Source organism: Thermobia domestica, chromosome 5 (assembly GCF_964235325.1).
Source record: "Thermobia domestica chromosome 5, izTheDome1.hap1.1, whole genome shotgun sequence".
Classification (NCBI taxonomy): domain Eukaryota; kingdom Metazoa; phylum Arthropoda; class Insecta; order Zygentoma; family Lepismatidae; genus Thermobia; species Thermobia domestica.
In genome coordinates, this window is record NC_137458.1 from 89,130,673 (window position 1) to 89,153,359 (window position 22,687).

The following is a 22,687-nucleotide window of genomic DNA, read 5'->3' on the forward strand; positions in this document are numbered from 1 at the left end:
TCTCTCTTTGTCTTTGGCCAGTTATTTTTAATATAATGGTTAACACTTATCTCTGCTATTCTACTTACACAAGAAGCAGCAAAATTTAATATAGTCAAACTGTAACCCAATTAATATGGCTACAACTTCCAAATCCCCACATATCTGTCAAGAAAAATTGCCATACTTGATAGCGTATAGTAAGAGCTTTATAGTTTTATAATTTTCTTTCAAACCAACTGCATGGGCTAAAGAATTAGATAGATATATATTTCCATTATGAAGTAATACTTTTCAGACTTGTTTTCGAGGAGTCTGTGAACAAACGCCAATCCTTAGATTTATGCTCAATACCCAATGACTGAAACAAATTCTAAGCATTGTTGCAGAAGACTAGGTCGTTCTCTTTAGAAAACAAATGCTCAAATTCCTTTTGGTGTTGGCAAAAAAAAAAAAAAAAAAAAAAAAAACTTTGGTGTCATCCTACAGTAGCTTCTTTCCTTTCAAGCTTGAGGCGAGTAATTGTGTCTTGCTTTTATTTAAACCAAGGTTCCGAACCAAATCATTAAATCCTCCTGTATTTTAAAGTGAGGTTCATTTATAGCATCATCATCTGCAAAATGTGAATCATTCTGTAATTCATCCTGAACATCAGGAAATTCTTCAGTCGTTGTTATGTCATCTGGTGGATTTTGTATGAGAAGTTTTGGCCCATGAAGCACCTGTCGAATTGCTGCATCTAAAGATGGATATTTAATAGTGTGTCTGGACTTCGAACTTATTCCAGATATATTTGTCAAGCAGATGTAGTAGTCTGTCAAATGTTCCTTAGGTTCGCGCCATATTATAGGGACTGCAAATGTCATATGACGGGATCCTTTTAACCAGGCAGTTAATAGTGTTACACATTTGACACAACAAATTTCTGGAACCCACGTCTTGTTCTGGTCTATTTTGTTGTTAAAATAACAGTTATAAACTTCCTATTAGAGGAATAAACTTTCGCCTCTTGTTAAGTCAGTAAACTTTGAAAGTCAGCTCACTACACACCTACGTAACAGAAGTTGTTTCCATCATTAATACAGTGTAGAGACATGTTTCTTATACATTATACACTTTTAAACTACTCCTTATAATTCCCGGTGGGAGCTCATGTGGTTCGGATTCCACGTTAATCAGTAGGTCCACGTCTCATATAGCCTCGCTGCTGAATGGGACGTTAAACTCAAAATCAACTCAACTCAACTACTACTTATAATTCCCGGTGGGAGCTCATGTGGTTCGGATTCCACGTTAATCAGTAGGTCGACGTCTCATATAGCTTCGCTGTTGAACGGGACGTTAAACCCAAAAGCAACTCAACTCAACTACTCCTTATAATGCACTAATATGGACGGCATTACACACTTCTATCACAATTCAGTTGACAGCGGAAGAGAGCACAGAATTAGCTTCTTTCTTTTAAGAAAGCTTCTATTCTTCTGTGAACTGTATCTTACAATCACAGTTTTGTAGGAAATGTCATTGTAACTCGTGAATTCAAGGCAACAATCACCAAACCTTATAAGTCAATTGTTGACACATGTAGCGTTCCCATCCGCTGTCAGCGCCAGAGTCGATGCTAAGAGGACAACATTTATGGATATAATAGTCTCAAGACATGTTGACCTGTTAGCAACACCCTAAGCGCAACCACAGAGGGATCTACGAGGATGGACACCACCCGGTGGTACACAGTGAAGACCGCAGCCAGGGAAAGATAATTCAGTATTTATTCAATTAAAACACCAACCATAACATAACTACACTTATATCCATTAAATAATAACAACAACAATTCAACTTAACAATTTTATTTACAATAATATATACACAGATGATATCTGCTCGACCAGATACCCAACGGTAATACAATATTCTTCGACGGTTTGTGTCTAATTGGTAGAAATTATCAATCTCGAATTAATTTACGTGAACTAATAAAAATATCAATTATCCTAATTCGGTTGTAATTTGTAATCTCAAATTTATGTAAATCCTCTACGAGATCTGACCAATTTTAACATTCCAAAGAAGAAGAAGAGAGAAAAAAAATTTTGCTTAGCCTCAATTTCTCAAGTATTAGTACTCAAATATATTCCTGAAATTCAAATGAGCCAAAATCGGGGGGGCTTTCAAACTCAACTACGTCCAAAGGAATAATCTGGGATCAACCATCATTCAAATAGTTACTTTAATTAGAATCCAACAGAGATCATTCGGCAGTCGTGCCTCACCACATAGGTCTTTCGTAATCGGCATCACATTGAATCTCATAAAAAAAAAAAAGTAACATCTCGACGCCATTCAAGCTGAAATTATTCCAAAAGCAAACAAAGGTATTCAATAAACTAAATGGCTTACAGCCCATTTCACTAAATGCTGAGTTATCAAACGCGATCGAAATTTCATTCAAAAATTTAATAAAGCCCTAGATCTTAATCGTAACTCGAATGGAGACAATCAAACAACCCACAAACATATAACAGACACAAAGGACAACCAACTAGAAATTTAATTAAATGACACTCACCTCACACTGACTCCATTAACATAGTTACCTCTGTATATATCCTTAGTTTGGGTAGCATTTCGACTTACACAAAATTAAAAAAAATTAAAAAAAAAAATGTTATAGCTGTGATAAATTGCTTCAAATTTCCGACCAAGACTTAGGTCAATTTGAACAAGCAAATCTTTGTAAAATCTTTATTTTTTTGTCATGCGACCACTAGACCAATTAGATCTCTCTTTCAACAAGAACAACAAGATTCTTTGCACAATAATTAAACCAGATCAACAGGAATTATACTCAGGCCCAATTTTCTTCATTTTGTATGTTCGAGCAATTAGCAGTCCTTCGATATCCCACCTTCGCATTCCACCACTTGGTCAGCATAACTCTCACAATAATAAAGAGCAAAGAGAGCTTTGACACAAAAGTATGACCAAGCCTATTTTAGCAAAACCAAATTAACTTCTGCTCACACTAGCATCTCCTGCATCGGCATTCCACCTTTTGGTAAGATTGCCAAAGACACACACAACGAGTTCAATGGGGAAAACACATTAAAAGATAATCATTTAGCAAGGATTAAGCCGTCTAAGGCAGGATATCCAAGACAGTTCTTTCTTGAATCTCCCCCATTCACATTCCACCATTCATAAAATTTAAGCTAAATAAACTTTTTTTTTTTTTTTTTTGATTAGGGAAATCCAAAGATTGCGCCAAACTTAGGCATGAGTGTCTCATATGACTTTCTTATGTATGTCATTCACAAAAACATTCTTTACCTTGTCAAATGCCAAGAAGATTTCAATTTTATGATATAAAAAGTAATTCCCAAATCCAGCAGGTTAACAAGAACCTTTAAAACTGGTTAAAATATAAAGAGAGGCTACTTAATAAACTTCAGTCTTTTAAGAATACTTTAACTGTGCTTGCTTATACAGTTTCGTCAGTTCCTCGTCAGTTCCTCGTACGTGACACTCAACTTCTCACAGTATTTCTTTTTAGAAAAAACACACGAAACAAATACACAGCACAAACTCCTTATTCTTGCTTCCAATGTTAATTTCACACAAATTCTCACTAAAGAACGCAGAAAACTATAATCAAGTCAAGATTGAATCCAACACGACCCATTAACAGACGTATTCGTTAGACCACGGTATACACGAATAGACCAAGGACATTCTCCCTCCTTGGGCACAAATCGATCAGTTCGCCGCCGAAAAGGCCGAGCGAACCCACGAAGCCAAACGGCGCTACGATCGCGTTAGGTGAGCCACTCAACGCGCAAGCGACCTTGCGACCTTGAGGCAAACAAACATAAGAATTCTTTCTCTCTCATCTACAAACAACAAACTCAATCCTAATCTTCTTACTTTTTTCTTTCTTTTCCTTTTTTTTTTTTTTTGTTTTAAGCAAAATCAAGGAAGTTTTACATACAATTACAAGTCTTTCTTTCAGAGAACCAAACATACTTTTACATCATAGAAACTTATTCCTTATTTCTTTTTCTTTCTTTTTTTTTTATATCTTCTTTCCGATCCTATAGTAACGAGATCGTTACACACAATGAAATGAAATATAAATGTCAGATACTCATTCTAATCGGCATGTTATATACCACGAATGCTAATAAACAAGGAATATATATAAAAGTGATGTAAAATTTCTGATTTCATTTTTGGAATCAGCAGATGAAAATCATAAGAAACATCCAAAATTGTTTATGTAACAAAAAGTGATGTAAAATTTCTGACTTTATTTTTGGAATCAGCAGATGAAAATACATAAGAAACATCCAAAATTGTTAATGTAACAAAATCGTTGTTGGCCAGTGTTATCGCAGAGAATTAAGTCTTAATAAAATATTAAATAAGTAATTTGTTGCATTTTAATCCACCCTCTACTTAAATAATATCTATAAATATAAATTATCCGAACTTAGTAATTTTGATAACATTTCGTTTTCGATTTTGCAGAAAAAATAAGGTCGACTATTGTTCAGAATGGCTTCATACGAGGAGTGATGTACATTCTGTTGTTGAGCATGTCAGCGCATCTCACGAAACAACTTGGTATGGCTCCAGGAGGAGAATTTCGACGAGCTTTTGCAGAGGTAGGCACCATTATTATACCAGTAGGTTTAAAGAATCTTATGTGGATTTATCGGAAAATGAGACATGCTCATTATGCGAAGAAAACTGTTCTCGAATTATATGTCCCGGCGTCGGGAATGTGGGGACCCCATCGCCTAATTTTTTGGAATTGTTATAGTCTCTGGTTCTCCAAGTCGGAAGTTGGGGGGGCTCATCATAGTTTCTGTACAAACCCTGCTGCAAATTATGATCTAGATCAGGAATCTGTTGCAGGAAAATGATGTTATTGTACAATATAATGCCTCGGGTAAAGCAGACCTGATTTTCTGTTGTGATTTGGCAAAGATTTAAGTACTTCGATATAGCTGGATTTGCAATTTTAAATTATTTTGACCTAGGAATGATTCTTAGAACTTGTTTTGGTTGTCTTGGGGTCTTGTGACGGCGGAATGAAGCTTGTGTGCGCCTAGCTGTACTTTATGGAGTGATACCCTGAAAGGGAAAGCTAGAAATTCGAAATATTGGACATGTAAAGAAGACTAATCTCCACCATGATGGTAGGACGGTTCTCTCTTTAAGAGTACCTATCAATCGAGGATAGAACTGGCACTGGCACCTCGCACATTGGGGCTGGAATCATCGCTCAACTTCATGAGGAGGATTGTGGTAAGTAGTATCTGGCCGCGTTGTTTGTCCTTCAGAACGATGATGGGAAAGTGGAGGAAATTATGGTTATTTTCACACTATCAGACTCCCTTAATAACCAGAGATAGTTACTCAGAGAATGTGAACTAGGAAAACAAATAGGTGAACATGTCTCACAATATTTGGTCATTCAAGATGCAAAGGAAGAAACTGATGGTAGTTTGAATAAACTTTCACCTCTTATTTTACTTAAGACATTTGCAGCATATTGCCACTAGAGCTTTTTCACCGGGGTATATTCGCAAACTTAGACACAGCCCCATACAAGTTTAAAGCACTTAATTAACTAAATATTAGCAAAGGCGTGGTTACTTGTTTTGGCCTTCCAAGCTCGTCGGAAGCCGAGATAAAGGATGAATTGCTTGAGCAGTATGTTATGACGTTAAGCGAATCCACACCTGCAGGAGTGGCGAATTACAATCGACAAATTGTTATGTCATTTCGTGTGGCATCTCATACCCACCTGCCAATCTTAGTGTAGCATATAATCGCTTAAAGGTGAGATCGTATTCCTCTCTCTTTGCGCTGTTTTAAATGCAAGCATTTTGGCCATTTATCTACGTCATGCAGTGCCTCTGCCATCTGTAGCAATTGTTCTGACGCAGGACATGATCCAACATAATGTACGACCCCACCTAAATGTGCCATTTGTAAAGCAGCTCATTCGGCTTGGTCTCGAGACTGTTCGACACTCAAGGACGAACAGTACTCCGTGTACTTACGTTTTCTGAAAAGAATTCCGCCGAGGCCAAGCGCCATATCCAACTGGCGCGTCATTTTGCCTCCGCGTTTTCATCTGCTGTGAAATTTACTCATTCACACGCAATACAGACTTTTGATGTCAGTACTCAAATATGTGATCTTTCTCTTGCGCCAGCAATGAATACTGCACAGCAACCACCAACATCCATTGGTACCCAAACTACCGCTACTTCTGGAGAAATTCCTGGAGATCCTGGTCAACGATCCTTGAGGGAACAATTCTTCCCTTCTTGAAGGAAAGAGTACATCACCTTCTACACCGAAACGACCTAACAAATCTCCTACTACAGAAACAAAATGCACATCAGACCATGCAGTTGAGCGATCTGTTAAATCTCATCGTTTCACCCCTATCACTTTTATTATGAAATAGAAACCTGCTTATCAGCAGTCTTTGAGTTCTTTAGATAAGAAAAAAATAGAAACACTTATCACTCAGTCACGCACAGAGTGATACTTCTATGATGAAACGTATGGTGGAGGACAGTCTTAATAATTTCCTTCCTTTTAAAAGTAAGAAGAAAATGGGGAAATATAGTAAAGCTTCCGTCTTTGTTAATTTTAACCCATAACTGTTCTTTTATAATGGAATATATATAGCCGGTGCACTCACTTGAAGAATTAAAACACCTTCTAACTGTCGTTCAGTCTGCTGTCGTTTTCTGTTTCCAAGAATCTCACCCTATTGCTTCTCGCTCTTCTGTTGTTTCCAGCTGCATTGTTTATCGCCATAACAAGGACGGTGATGATCGTGCAACTGATGGATTAGCAGTTGGAATAGAGAACAAATATCCCACTTCTATCTAAGTAAACAGCGATTTCCGGGCTCTAGCTATTTGCGTTTCGGGGCAGATCTAGGTGACATATATCATCAACTTCCACATCCACTTATTCTGGTGCGGGAGATTTCAATTCTTATCATGAACTGTGGGGTTCTCTTCGTACTGAGTCTCGAAGTCGAGAATTTGTAACTTTTCTCGACACTTCCTTATTAAACGATAAGGTAGTTCAAAATATTTTACCACTGCCACAGGAACTGTTCACATCTGAATCTTTTCTGCAGCCCACGACTTGCAGTTAATTTTCAGGGGCATATCTACCATGATTTATGCGACAGTGATCAATTTCCGATCATTTTCACCGGGCTACCTGCTTTACAGTTTATTCATTTGCCACGTTACGATCTCCGCCGTGCAGACTAGCGGCAGTTTTCTGGCAGTTTTGGCTTTATATCAGAGCTCCAGCTTTCTGTTGACCGCACAAATGTGGTATCTGCTGCTAATGTGTAGATTCCATTATTAGATAGGACTCCTCGGAAACATATTGCTCCTTGGTGGTCGGAAGAAATACATCCAGCTATTCTTGCATAATGTCAAACACTTCGTTGCTTTAATCGAGCTCCTACTACTGACAATTTAGCACAATTTCACCGCCTCTGTGCCAGAGCACGCTACTTGATTAAACAAGGGGGCGCGCGGTGACTGTGGTAGAGCGTTCACCTCTTATGCTTGGGGTCCCTGGTTTGATCCCAGCTCGCGCCGTGTGGACTTTGTGGTGGACAAACACCGTGCTCGTGGGTTTTCTCGGGGTTCTCCCGTTTCCTTCCACTTTCTTCATTCTACCATTTAACTCATCTTTCATCATCACCGTCTCCTTTTGGCTAACCGGCATAAACGTGGAACGTAAAACTTAAAGATTTCATTTCATTTCATTTTTGATTAAACAAGGAAACTGACGTAGCTGGTATGATATCTGCAGTTTAGCTGTAGATAGTTCAATGAGTGTTGTTTAGTCCAAAGTTCGTCGTCTTCATGGCTATTCCACTTTCGTCGACGTTTGTGCACTCCTTGTGCAGGACTGTGGTGGACAAACATCGTGCTCGTGGGTTTTCTCGGGTTCTCCCGTTTCCTCCCACTTTCTTCATTCCACCATTTCATTCATTTCTCATTATCACCGTCTCCTTTAGCCTAACCGGCATAACCGTGGGACGTAAAACTCAAAGATTTCATTTCCTTGTGCAGGACGAACTGACCGCTTACCAGAAGCGGACTGCCAGTGAATTTGGCCAGTATTTTGTTGCAGTTTCTACTTCAGCTGATTATTCGCCTTGCTCTCTACAAGTTAAAACACGAGTAGTGTATAGATCTTATATTTTACATCATCAAATAGTGGAGATTACTACTTTCTTTTGACTACTGCTGAACTTACCACTGCTCCCACTAGCACAAAAATCACTGGACCTGGCCAAAATTCCAAACATTATGCTATGTTTGGCAATCTTCCTATCGCTGGCAAACGTCTTTTAGATTTCTATAATTGTATTTGAATTGAAGGATTCTTTCCTGCTGCCTGGCGTAAAGCTTATCTTTGTTCTATCCTAAAACCTGGGAAATCGGCTACGTCTAGCGCCAATTGTCTTAATGAGTTGCTTATGCAAGTTATTGGAGAAAATGATCAATGCATACTTAGTATGGTATTTGGAAACTAACTCTTTGCTCTCCAATCTATAATTTGGTTTCCGGAACTTCCGTTCTACTACTGGTAACCTTGTTCACCTTAGGAGTACAATATTCCTATTGAGTAATATTTTTCTTTCTTTTTTCTTTCCTTTGGTATTTTGTAAAATTACTTTCATATTGTTATTCTATAATTTAGTTACTCTCTCAATTTATATATATGTATATGTATACACTTATGTATATCTGGAACTTCCGAGGTACTTTTGTAATTTGTACTATGTTTATTATAATTTTCTTTTCTTTCACTAAACAAAAACTTTTCTTTATCCATACATACAAAAGTAAGAAAACAAACTCAGTGAAAGATAAAACGAAAACTAATTTTTTAAAAATCTCTTGGAACATTCAAAATTTGTTACATGACCAATTCATCCAAATTAACTATTCATATATGTATATTGATCAAAATAAACACGATTGAGCCCAGGTGAAAACGAGGTGACCGCAAGTCCAACTGAGTTTGAGATTAGCGCGAGTCCAGCTGAGCCCGAGATGACCGCGAGGCCAACTGAGTCTGAGATGAGCGGGAGCCAACTGACCCCGAGATGAGCACGAGCCCAACTGAGGCCGAAACTAGCGCAAGCTCAGTTGAGACCAAGATGAGTGCGAGTCCACTGAACGTAGTTCTAATTGAGAAGTTCAGTCAATCAAATAGACTGATTGATTTAACTCAAAGAGCCCTCCTTCGGATACGCTACATTATAGAGCCTAACGCTGGCGAACCGGCTTTTCTGTACTTGGTTTTCAGATTCAAAACTTGCTGGAAGTACATAGGCTTACGCTTTAAATCGATATAAAATATGTGACACAATAAAGATAAAACGAAAGTAAAAGAATACATTCCGTAAAAGACAAGACGAAAACTAATTTTTGAAAAAAAGGAAAAAAAATGAAAAAAGAAAGAAAAAACTCTTCACATTTCAAATTTATTACGTGACCATTTCATCCAATTAGGCAGAAATAAAATATTTAGAAAATAAAAAGAAGAGCATTGGACGGGTATGGGGATGGTGGTGGAGGGGAGAAAAATGAATTTGTCTTCTTAAGGTAGCCATAAATAATAGTGTACGCGTACACGGTGTCGCGAGTCAGGGAAATCAATACCAAAATTTCAGTCTCAATCCTGTTAGACATTTGACGGCAAAATTCATTGTGTTTCTTTCAATTGTATATACTCGTGGTATTGCATCCAGGATTAATATGATGATTATTATTATTTTTAAAGGCTAAGCACGTGCCAGGTTGTGGCATTCATCTTGGAGACCGGCCTATTCACATAACTCTACAAAGAGCTCTTGCGTCGCTTTCATGGTGGCAAAAACTTCGACTTACATGGCATATCATTATGTCTAAGGAACCAATTAGGTAAGCACATTCTTGTCCTTAGTACGATATATGATTTTATCATTGACAATGGTCAAGACGTTTTGTTTTCCCATGCATTTTAAAGGAATAGTCTGTAAATATGTCATTGCACATCCTTTAAATATGCAATTTAGATGTGTAAGTACACGTTTTGATCACTCTGGTTTTCACCCTATCTATGTGTTTGAGACAGATGTCATAATATTCATGTAATATTAGGAAAGCGATTGGGTAAGGGAATGTGTTATGGTTTCTTGTTAGTTATTGAGGTTATACGAAGATCTGAATCGGAATGCTGTTCTGAACAAGACGATGAGTTTGCAAGGTATTATTGTACAAAATAAATCAAAGTAACTTTAATGTGCATGGCTCGAAAAAGCGTTCTTTCAAAGCTTGAGGTATCGAAAAGGCAAAAAATATATTTTTAAATCGCTCGACCAACTAATAATACAAATAAACTTCTGTAGATAATGATCACAATTGTTGAACTAGGTTTATATAAAGATTATTTTTTTCTTTGTTTCCACGTCTTACAGCTCGGAGAAGTATGTTCAATGTGTCTATTATAACGCTTTTGATCCATTCATTTTTTTAAACTCTCGAACTTGTTCTCACCATTTGAAATTGGGGAAATACACAAAGATAATTTTTATATTTACATTTAGAATATATTTAGTTGATATGTCATGGACTGCCTCCCTTTGAGCCAAATCTTTTCTGCGATGAAGGTAGTGAGTTTCAGTGCTGATCTGAGCTGTTAATTACAGAAAGTAGTACTTCATATTCTTACAGTCAGTTTAAAATACTACTTAATATTAACATGAATAGCTTTTAAATAATAATAAGTAAATCTATATTACCTCTTTCAGCTTGACCACGTAATCTATACTCTGCTATAAATTTATAATGTTCACTATTTTGCAAGTGTAAGGAATAACATTCCATAACGGAATGATGTATAACATTGAAAGCAGAGCAGGCTCTAGGCAGTTTGCCGTCCTGTGCAATGGCATAATTTGCTTCCCCCCCCCCCTTTCTCCAGAAAGAGGAAATCTTAAAACCAACATTTCAGTATGCTACACCATCATGAACAACGAAGGGAAGGGAAAGGGCACTTGCACTCAAAAAGGCCTGAATACTATAAACAATCTCTTTGTGTCTGTTTTTTTCTTTAATAATATATTATGTTAATGAGAGAGAAAGCAAGCACACCTGCAGAGGAAAGATGGTAGTCCTTTGTATAGAATTCAATATCGACCTTCAATCTCAATATATCAGCTTGCAATTGCAGTGCAACTAGCTCTTTTATCTTTATTTCTTGAGTTTCCTTCTACACCTGTTAAAAGAATTAAAAAAAAGAACTTTTTTCTATCGTTAGTGATAAGGAACTTGTTTGTGACAAAGACAAGACTGCTTTTTTATATCAAAACTGTGTTAACTATCTAAATAGAACAGGTGTTCGCTGATTTTCGAAAATTGAGTTCTTGTGTTTAATAACATTCAAGCAATTCATGCTGGGATTTGTTAACCGTTTTGCTTTAGCACTGTCCATGTGACCTTAAACTAATAAGACCTAAACATGATTTATGCATGTAGTATTCAAATAGATGGTCAGCTTAGTGAATTTAATTGCCATCATCATTAAGTCTGTTTCTAACAAGAAATATTTATTTTATGACATATTTTGCCGTCGTCGAAATTTGCCGTTCCGTGCAAATGCACGTGTTGCATATATGGTAGAGCCGACCCTGATTGAAAGTATAATTAGTGCAAGGCCTTCTCTCAGATGATAGGAATTTTATTTACATCAGCTCGTCTACTCAAGAATTTCAGCGTATATTGCTTGCTATATAGAAGGGAGTGAGAAAAGAACTTGTAAAGTTGCAAAAAGATCTTTCATAAAATTTCAAAAGGAAACAGAATTATAATAGCAATGGAAAGGCTGTCCGAAACTAATGATATCGAAAGTTATTGGTAATCAACTTCAGGAATAAAATGGATTGATACATCATATTCAACAAGCTTTCATCCCTCCCCCCTTCAACTCCATACACTTCTTTGCAGATAGGAGAGCAAATGAATCTTGAGAATTGATATGAAGAAAATTGAAAGAATCGAACCAGAGAGGAGGCAGTTTTCCTATAAAAGAAACCGAATTGGTAGGTAGTAACAATATTTCTGCTACTTTGACTCTGTTAATGACATTCAGTGCCAATAAATTCATAATATTGAATACCACGATGATTTGCACAGATCTATATGAAGACAACGTTTCTTGCTAGTGGTGGTTATAGAATATTATTTAATATTGGAAAAAAAATTCTTTACTTTGTTTCTGATCTTCTTGGATACAAGATAAGGCGTATTTATAATCAAATCGTAAATTTTCTTTGTCATTTGGTGCTGTTTAATTGTGTAACTTTTTGTAAAATGAAATAAAACAAAAACAAATAAACTAAAGAAATAATATACTTTTCTTTTCTTTTTTTTAAGTAAAGAAGATGTGGAACAATGTAAACAGCGTGATTTGTTGGAGGAAATGCTAGCGGAAATGACTGGTGAATTCCCAGCATTGAGTCAAGTATTCGTAAAAGAACGTGATGTATACCTGACACACTCTTTACAGTTCGCTGCATCAGTAGTGGCATGTCAACACGTCAGGCATGGTAAGGGTACTTCTAAGTTCTTACTAAGTTACTTGGAACAGTTCGTCAATGTAATTCTGCATTGTTACTAGTTGTGAATCCTATTGTACGATTCAGAAGCTTTCAATACATCGATATTACTTAAACCAAGAAAATATTAAATTGAAGCAGTGGAAGTCAACATAGTTTTACGTTTATTTTTAAAAACGAAATTATTTATTGACTCAAATGTTGGATATGGATTGTTTGATGCTTATCGTATTTAAACCCAGGTTAGTTTTGTATTAATAGTTATCAATAGTTTAAGCGAATTATGCGTTGTTTGGACGTAGGCATTTTTCATACTGGAATGGAAGAGTGGAAGTGAATGGAAGAGTGGAATTGAATGGAATGGTGAAATGGTCATCCCGTATCAGACCAGTACATGCTTAATAGAAAGAAAAGCCCCGCTTAAGGAATAAAAGAATGGTGGAATTTATGGCATAAAGTGAATAATACGCGTGCCAGTTCGCTGGTAAAAATTGGTAACTCTGTTTACAATTTTTGTATGTTTGAAGTGGATTAGATGATAAACAATTGGGTGATTAGAGTTTAACTTCCCCGTTCAATACTAAGCAGAGTTGTTCGAATTTTCCCCAGCCCAAAAATCTCCTCTACACTTTTTTTTTTTGTTAAACTCACACGAAGAAACCCAAAAGAAATACACTTTAAAACTTGTATTGACACAATAACCTTAATGTAATTATACCGGTAACTAGTTTTTTTTTCTACCGGTAATTAGTTTTCCCAATTGTGTTTCTCAGTACATGTATAGTATTAGAATTAGCTTCAAATAAGTATTTATCAATAGATCATTACCAGAACGGAATACCATTGAAAATAACGAATCGAATTCACTGTAAAAATGTTCAATTATCTCTCTATATATATGTATAAAAGAAGCTCTGAGTGAGTGAGTGAGTGAGTGACTGACCGATCAACGCCAACCCAAACCGCTAAAGTTAGAAACTTGAAATTTTGACTGCGTAGAGGATTTGCAACAGAAGGCACCACGAAGGAAGGATTTTTGGAACTTAGACGATGAAAGGAGAAAATTGAGATGGCAATTATTATAGTAAAATGTCCATACCTCTGAATTAAAATAATTAACTAGACATGTGTTTCAGCGTTTTTTGATACTACCCCTAGAAGGAAAGAAAAAGAGTGGGATTACAATTACTGAAACAAGATGATCAAATCTCGAAATCTTTTAAGGTTAGAGACATGAAATTTGGTGTACAATATATAAAGTAATTACAAATCGAAATCGTTTCGCTTAGAAAAGTAAGTTAGTAAAGATGCACATCTATCTTCTCACCACTAACGGAAATCAGATCGTGAAACTCCGAATTCTTGCGTATCTGGTGGAATATGTGACGTAAAGTACCATTATCGCATGTTACAAAGGCCCTTTAGTCGTAAAATCAATTTAAGAAAGCAAATTGGCAACTGTAAATGGGAATTAAAAAAAAAAAAATCAATTTCCAAGACAAGAAACTTACTAGACAACATTCATTCAGTAAAAACCGCTTTTTTTTTTTCTCTGACTCCTGAACTTGAAGTACTATCCCAGTATTTGCTGACATGTTTTGACAGAAACTAAAAGAATCTTTTGTTAGAACGGCTGGCCCAAGGATTTCAATCCTGAGTGAATAGGGGATTTTATTCCTGTTCTGTATTATATAGAATTACCCTCTCTTTGTTACTGTACAAAATTGTGTACTTCTTTCTTTCTAGAAATCGAAATATAAGTGAGAAGCAATGGTGCAAAATATGTTCCATATAACGCAGATGGAGCTCTATGAATTCCCTTGTGCATTTTTTTTTAATTACTTTTTCGTTACTTTTAAGTTTAATTCAATATCTTACGATTATGCACCGAGGTAAGGGAGACAGAGATGATGGGATGGATGATAAGGGTGACATACGACTGAAGTGGGAGAAAACAGCATAACTCGAGAAAATCCCTGCACACTTCGTTTGTCCACAACCAAGCCCGCTTGGCGGGAGCTGGGAGCGAATCAGGATCTCGCGCCAGAAATCCCAGCCATCGCGCCCCACATGGGAATTCCATAGTTTCATGTGTACAATGGAACATAGTATTTTAAGTAGAAATATGGCATTAAATATACATACAAAATTTAATGAAACCCAATTTAGCCCAATAAAATCCGATTTTGCCTAATGAAGCCCATTGAGCTGGAATTAAAACAATAGATTTTTCACAACTCTGGCACTAAGACCAAATGAGAATGGGCCTAATATTTAAAATTGAATCCAAATCACTACTGGATTTATATCCAAAGCAGGTAACCCATTGAAATCGCCGGAAATCGAACCTTGGACGATACACTTTAGCCACTCGATACTAAAAAGTATGATTTGAAAAGTTTTCTGTTAACTTACACAGAACGTGATTTTGTGTATATTATAGAAAAACTGTACTCTGCTTTGTCTACTAATTTCAAAATTATTTAATAAGAATAATAATAGAACTCTTTAAGGTGTATAGAGTTTTGCAGATTATTGTCCTTGTATTACAAGTAGTCTGCGCGTCAGTGTTGGATTAAGTGTATCACATGTTAGGAGAATGTGCGTTACTGTTAGGATAATTCAAATAACAAAAGATGCAATCAGGTACTAACACTTCTGGAATGCATCTTTTGCAGTGATGTTGACCTGGGTACACAATCTACAAAATTTCAGCCAAACCGGATCCTATCATGATATTATATATATATATATATATATAAATATATATATAAAATAAAATCCACCCAAGGAAACTCATAATCGTGTGTAGACCTCCTAGTCTGAGAATATATTTCTTTAACGGACTAGCTTGTGATTCGTTGCTTACAATTCCAACTGCTTTCAAGTACAACAGCTGATCAAAGGTTGCTATGGGAACTTGGTTGTAACGTACTGTACGCTTTGCTATAATTAACAGCGTTGACAAAATGCAAGGCTCATTGGTTTGATTCATGTCGGTAATAGGGAGAAAAAGAAACAGATGATACATAATTTTGTTCACCCTTGTGAACCAGTTGACTCACGCCCTCCAATCAGGTACACTTGACTTTAGAAGATGTGAAATGTTCCACAATATATCGGTTGAATCATGGTATTCCACACCTCTGATTAGTTTGTATTTTATAAACCGCAGTCCATTGCCTTTGAGCGGTGATGAGTGATGGGAATGATGAAAGTGAAAATGATGAAGGACTTGATGAAAATCGGCTTTATGGAAGCAAAAATGATAGTTACTTTTTTACCCAGCAATCCAAAATGTCATTTGTTGTTTCTGCCAACTTCCGTCTTGTTTTGATGTCTAACCACAGTACCTGAAATTGCATATATGAGTGACTCAAAATACAACACCCTGCATCACATAAAACCACGCAGCTCCCTTACTTTTAGACATAGATAAACAGTTTTGGTGTAGGTGGAAAGGTAAGACGGGATCTATTAATTTTATATCCGGGTATTTTCCAGTATCTCTGAGGATTTCATAGTTATTAGCCATGAAAGTGAGAAAATAAGACGAACTCAACAACGCTTTTAACTTAGCATTTACCATATTTAAATAATTCTGCATACAATTATACCAATTGTACATTTTGGTGATTGTATTGTTTATTAGTTTCGATTTGGGACAAGAACCAAGTCTAGCTTGATTCGTTGCGAAGATATTACAAGAAAAGTTTATCAAAATGGTTTATGAAAATATCCAAGATGGCGGCCCAAAATGGCGGCTTTCCTGTAGTCAGATTTTGGTAGACTTTTAATATGTTATTCAGGGCATTCAATAGGACCAGAAACAATAAAAATACCTTTTATTACAATTACTTCTAGGTTCAACAGCAGTTTTACTCGTCTAGTGAGCAAGCAAACACATGCACATGAGTGTCTCGTACACTTCAGACAGCACTTGTTTACGTAGGAAAAAAGATTCGATATTTTCGATCGCATCTTGTATATGCAAACGAGCCAAGTTAAAGGCCTGGTATGAATCGACACTCTCATCAAATATAATTATCTTATCATGAACCGTGTACTGACAACTAGGATTATTGGGAGTCTGGTAGCCGGGCACAAGAAAGAACATAATCACCTTATTGTACTCATTTCTCTTCTTTTTCTCATAGTAAAGCAAGTTATGCTATTTCACCCCATAATCTTATCTACCTATCTGTTGTTATTTATAGTATCAGATGATGGCTTGCATATGATCTTGGAACTTTGTATACAGAATATTGAAATTGAGAATGTTAAGCATTAAATAATTTTATCTTTTACAGAAAGTTCATTACGTGTGCATGTTAACTTTTGTTTTCAGTGTTTTTCATGTTAATAATCGTTTTTGATTCTGTTTAATTTCAGGTCCTCGTCCTCCAGCAGTTGTGGGAGTGGTTGGCATAGGCCATGTGCCTGGTATTATTCAACATTGGGGCAAAATATCTGAACAAGATATCCCAGAAATTATGAAGTACGTATGCTTGATAGGAAGAATTAATTGCAAATTTTTGATTGTTATTTGGATAACGTTATACAGAAAAAAAAACAATCCACAAAAACTGGGAAATCACTATTGCGTGATATACGGTCGATTTTACGTAAAAAATTCAAAATAATAATAAACGAAGAAGAAAAGCGAATGCTAATATGCATTTTCAAATTTTAATCACTTGCGTTTGCAGATATCTCATTTTTAGATCTATGTGTAATGGTGCTTCTCTATATAAAGCTGTCCATTCTATTTTCATTCTTTGCTCCTACTATTAGTGATACATGATATACCTTCGGTTTCAAAATAAGTTGGTACGATTGCAGTGTCACTTTCAAAAAATCAGTAACGAATGTAATACCTACTTAAAGTAATCTCAGACAGCATCCACAAACCTTTTGCCATCTCTTAGCCAACAGTTGGATGTTTGGGACCTATTTGTCAAAACTACTAGTCTTGTAATATGTTTTTTACTAGTCCAACATCGTGAATTAGAAATACTAGAATAATAGCAGAAGCCAATTCTAAATACTAATTCTTATACCTCTAATTTGTCGTGATTTTATGCCATATAAAATTGTTGTAAAGTATTTTATTTGAAAAGTTTTACACTAGTAGTTTTGAGAAATAAGTCCTTGGAATTTGCTATGCGAAGGAGTCTGAAACCGCATATTGCAGCGCTCAGTCACAGGGAAATTCTTCCCTAAGAAGAAGTGATTGAGATGCTGGAAGAGATGATAGTTAATGGGAAAGACGTCAGAAGTGTACTGTAGATGTGCATTTAATGGAGTTCATCTTATAAAGACCTGCAATGATAGTTTCACCTCGATGGAAAGACATGATAGTTTGTCATCCCATACAATACCAGCGACATCATCTTCAGTTGGCGAGATGGTTTTGGCAACTATTCTGAATGTTGATTTCGATTCGACTTCCTAATCGCTTGCGATTGTTGCAGGGGAACTTAGGTTATTCCTTACGTTCACAGGATTGTACATCTCCAGACAAGCCTGTGTCGACTCTTGTTGGCCTGTATCAACTCATATGACACCCATGAGTCTAACTTCTTCGTCTCGCCAATTGCGCAGAGCTGCAGAACGATAGTAGTGTGTGTGGTAACTGAGCAATTGAAGGAACACTTTTCCGAATATTCGCTTGCATGATGTTTCTGAGGTGCTCATCAGAACATACCATTGGTCGGTGGCAGCGGTTCTTGTTTTTCAATATTGTGTCACCGGTACAAACTTCATTCACATTCATTGCCTAAATGCACTGCTGATATTTTATCGTAGTGCAGAATATTCAAGTTCGAACTTGTGAAGGAAAATTAGTCACAATTCTGTGTACAGAAACTGTTCCACCTATATGTGACCAAATTGTACTTGCCAGATAGGCAAATCGATGGTCCAGGTGCGACAATGCTCGATGTGTCTTCCTTCGTTTCGAACGACGCCCCAACAACGTAGTTTTCATTGCAGAAGGCTCCGTTGAAGACTACTGGAGCATCTTTTTCCATTTCTCTTTAATATCTTTCCAGAATCTACTCACATTTATAACGCCTCTTACCCATAGCCCTTTTAAGCAGTTCAAATCCACCAAAACCCATTGAAGGCTAGTCTGGATACTTCACAGGTCTCTCACTAAAAGGTTTGGCTTGTATTCCAAGAGCCTCTTCATATGCAGGTAGAATGCGGGGAACGATCTTGAGGTATGTGATGAAGCTTTGTCGTGATAAATGCAGACCATATTGATCTCGTTTTCGTACATTACTGGTAACTCCTGCTTGTATATCGGCCTCAGGATCTCGTGCTGGTGGTACTGCGAATCTTCAGTTTGCCTCCATGACAGTAGCCCACAACCACTATAAACCTTATCGGTAAAGCTTCTTTCATTGTCGGACCCACTTTGTGAAGCGCTTCGTGCTTTTGCCTTGTACATAATACTCTGATGGGCGCAATCTTCATCGTAAAACCTGCCTGTGAGCACCTCTGCCGTGGCCTCATCAAATAATCCCCGTATCCGAGATACAAAAATGTGAATAACTGCAATTATGACGTCAAAAACTGTACTAAGAGAAACCGAGAACAGCGTACTGATTTACTTAAAAACATTTTAGAGGTACGTACTGCATTGTTCACTTTTTAGATTTACAATATTCTTTACTGCTTGTATTATTTATGATGCATATTAAGCAGCTACGCTTTGAAGAGACATATGCAGTTTGAAGCTAGTTTCTAGCCATTTCTTTCTAAGTATTCTTGCCGGGTATTCAACCTGCGTCTACTGAACAAAAAAGTAAGCATGCTATCCATCGGTCAACTCAGCAGTTTGCCTTCCGAATGTTTAAAGAAAACATTAGAAAAACTAAATTTATGTCATACTTGCCTCTTCTGAAACTGTCAGCTTAAGAAGAATACAAAGTAAGAACGAAGCTTTTCCTTGTAAACTTGAATTGTTTCTCTCTGACTGTCTGATAAAGCAAGAGAACGGCCGGTATAAGAATATTAAGATCTGAGAGGCGGAATATATAGCATTGAGAATATAGTAGACACCCTCATATTCATTGAATTCGACACGTTTTATTCTTGTCATATCGTTTTATTTTTTTAGCAAGCGGCAATGAGATTTGAATTATACTTCACTCGAAACACACTTTACATTACTTCCTCTGTTCTATTCTTTGGTTGTAGTTTAAGATTGTAAACAAGGTTTCAAAACATGATCGGTTCACTGCACAGAAACATACACAACTTAGGGAGTAACCCTCAAACAACCTCCTGTTAACAATACAGGATATAATTACCAGAAACATTTCTTGTTCTAAAAATGAAATGAAATGAAATCTTTAAGTTTTACGTTCCACGGTTATGCTGGGTAGGCTAAAGGAGACGATGGTGATGGGAAAAGAATGGAATAGTGCAATGATTAAAGTGGGAGGAAATGGGAGAACCCCGAGAAAACCCACGCACAGGGTGTTCGTCCACCACAAAGTTCACTTGGCGCGAGCTGGGATCGAACCAGGGACCCTATGCACCAGAGGTGAACGAACTACCACTGAGCCACCGCGGCCCTATTTCTTACTCGAGAAACCTCTTCGGCGCGTCAAAGCGGCACTGGACGTTTGGGCGCGAGTTAAATTAATTCGAATCAAGATGTCACAAGGTGTCTACTGCAGGGATTTATTTGTAGCCAGGGAAGCCTGGGAATTTACCCCCTTCTAAATTTTGATTCCCTGTCTCTAGGTTTAATTCAGCCTTCCCAGCCTGGGAAGATATTTTCCCCGTTTCTTAAGCTATAAACTCTTTTGAAGTGCAATGATTCAACTTCATGTTTTAGTAGCGATTCTTTATTTATTTTTTTTTTTTTTCAGTATGTTTATTGTCGCGAGCTATGTTTGTCATGTTTATAAAATTGCTTTCTGAAGAATTGTTCATAGAATTGCTTTCAGTTTCTTCTGCAGAGTGTAAGAGAGGCTTTTCCAACTTAAACTTACAGCATACTGACGCTAGAAACCATTTATCTGTAAATACCCTAAAATCTCTTCTTTTCATAAACGTTAATGGGCCAGACATGACATCTTTCAATGCAGAAAAGTATGCCTTCAGCTGGATAAAAAATGGACATTATATTGCTACCGACAAACCAACTAAAAAAGACGGTATCCGATGTAAACTAACCTCCTATTGCTTCACTATTCTAAAGTGAGATACGTTGTGAAAATATTGTTAATTTCTAAAGACAGTGTTAGATAACACGCCGTAAGTCATGCTCCAGCTTAACTCAAGGTGAAATCGGCAGTCAATCCTTTCTCGTTATTTTGTTGTAAAAACTGTAAGTATTGTAGGCTACAATGGCTGTTTCAATTTCGAGAGTAAAAGTGAAAGAAAAGGTACTTTTTTCCTAGGTAGCATCATATTGGTATTTGTTTAATACATGCTCATGATTCTTCGGAGACCAGATTACAGTCTTTGTTCAATTCTGGATTCGTTTTAATACCAGTATGTTTTGTTGACCAGAAGTTTACTTTCAGCAGAACAATGCTAGGGTCACACACCCCTGAATCTAATTTTATTAAGTAGAAGGAGCAAGTGCAAAAACTCGTTTATGATATGACGAATGACATTTAATACTGTCTTTCCCCTTCTGTTTAATAAAATCAGGTTCAAGGGTATGTGCACCTATCACTGTTCTGCCCAAAGTAAACTCTTACCTTTTATCATATTTATTGTTCGGGTGAGGAATTTGGTTTTCAAAGACCAAATTAGAACGGACTAAAGAATTATTTGTCATAACAAAACTGTTTTACGTAGGAGCGTGACACTTGTTACGACAAGTTGTGCAGATTGCAATGTAACTATAGGGCTTTTACTGGATGCTGCACACTTGTCTTCAGCAGTAGGACGAAAAGTAGCAAGGTAACACATGTAAACTAATTTACCTAACCAAATCTCATATAACATACCTACTCGTATTTATCATAAAATTGTTTTTAAAAAGGTAAAAAATGAAGAACTTGGGGACCGCCTATCAAACTAGTACCATAATTTTAAAGTAGATGAGTTTAAAAATAACGTTGTCCCAACCCGACTGTAAAGTTGTTCTGTTATACGGAACACAATCTTGCATAAACATTCTCCCCCTTCTACAAAATCCACAAATAAATCACTGGTCTACTGTAGTGGAAGTCCTTGAATTATATTGGATTTTGTTTTACATACTAGAAATACTGAAATTTGAAAATTCTAAAAACTGAATTAACAATTAAATTTTGTGAATTTAAGTTTCAACCAAAGTTAAGTATGCTTTTTATTTGATAACTTTTCAAGCCAAAGGTAAGTAGACCAGACTAGATATGATTGACTGCATTACGTACATAGTGAACCTATTCCATTAGAAAAATTAAAGCACTTCTACTGTAGTTATGCAATAAGTGTGAATGTCAAACACATTTCTAGTGGCTAAATGACCAATATATGTACACTTAACTATTATGTTTCACTTTGAAATCGTTCTTTTTTTCCTTTCGCCACTTCGTTTAGTGCAGATTAAATGCTTACAATGGGACGAAAAAAAATGTGTTAAGTTTTGATTTTTATATTGGAATGTTAATAAAAAAAAAAAAAAGTGATACCAGAAATACAGTATACTACAGTTCCCAAACTCAGTGTCTTAGACACCCTGTATTAACAGCTTTCCCTCAACTCGATTAGGATTTAGGAGTTTTAGATTTCTGGGCTCTCGGCATGTAAGGCCATTTAGCCCGTCACGTTTGAGGGGGCACACTATCCGGGGAAAGGAAAGGAAGAAAGGATTGGGGACGGAAGGAAGCGGCCTGGACCTATAAATTAGGTACCACCCCGGCATTTGCCTGGTGTGAATGAGGAAAACCTCATTCAGGGTGGGCGGCCTGAAAGAGCGTGTTACACTTTTTCGACCGAGTGCCCCTATCGAGAATCGAACCCGGGACCGCTCGCACCGAAGGCGAGAGCGTTAGCGACTATGCTACGCGGGGCCACTTC

General features: G+C 36.7%; 1 protein-coding gene across 3 annotated transcripts in view; it reads left to right on the plus strand.

Moving 5' to 3' along the window:
- The window catches only part of LOC145685994 (traB domain-containing protein), a 55,573-nt gene that overhangs the window by 23,764 nt on the left and 9,122 nt on the right, over positions 1-22,687 (plus strand). For all 3 annotated transcript variants that reach the window (XM_081758808.1, XM_081758807.1, XM_081758806.1), the window contains exons 5-8: positions 4,510-4,646; positions 9,838-9,977; positions 12,471-12,643; positions 17,045-17,150. In XM_081758808.1, coding sequence (XP_081614934.1) covers positions 4,510-4,646; positions 9,838-9,977; positions 12,471-12,643; positions 17,045-17,150 — 556 coding nt within the window. The remainder of the gene's footprint in view (positions 1-4,509; positions 4,647-9,837; positions 9,978-12,470; positions 12,644-17,044; positions 17,151-22,687) is intronic.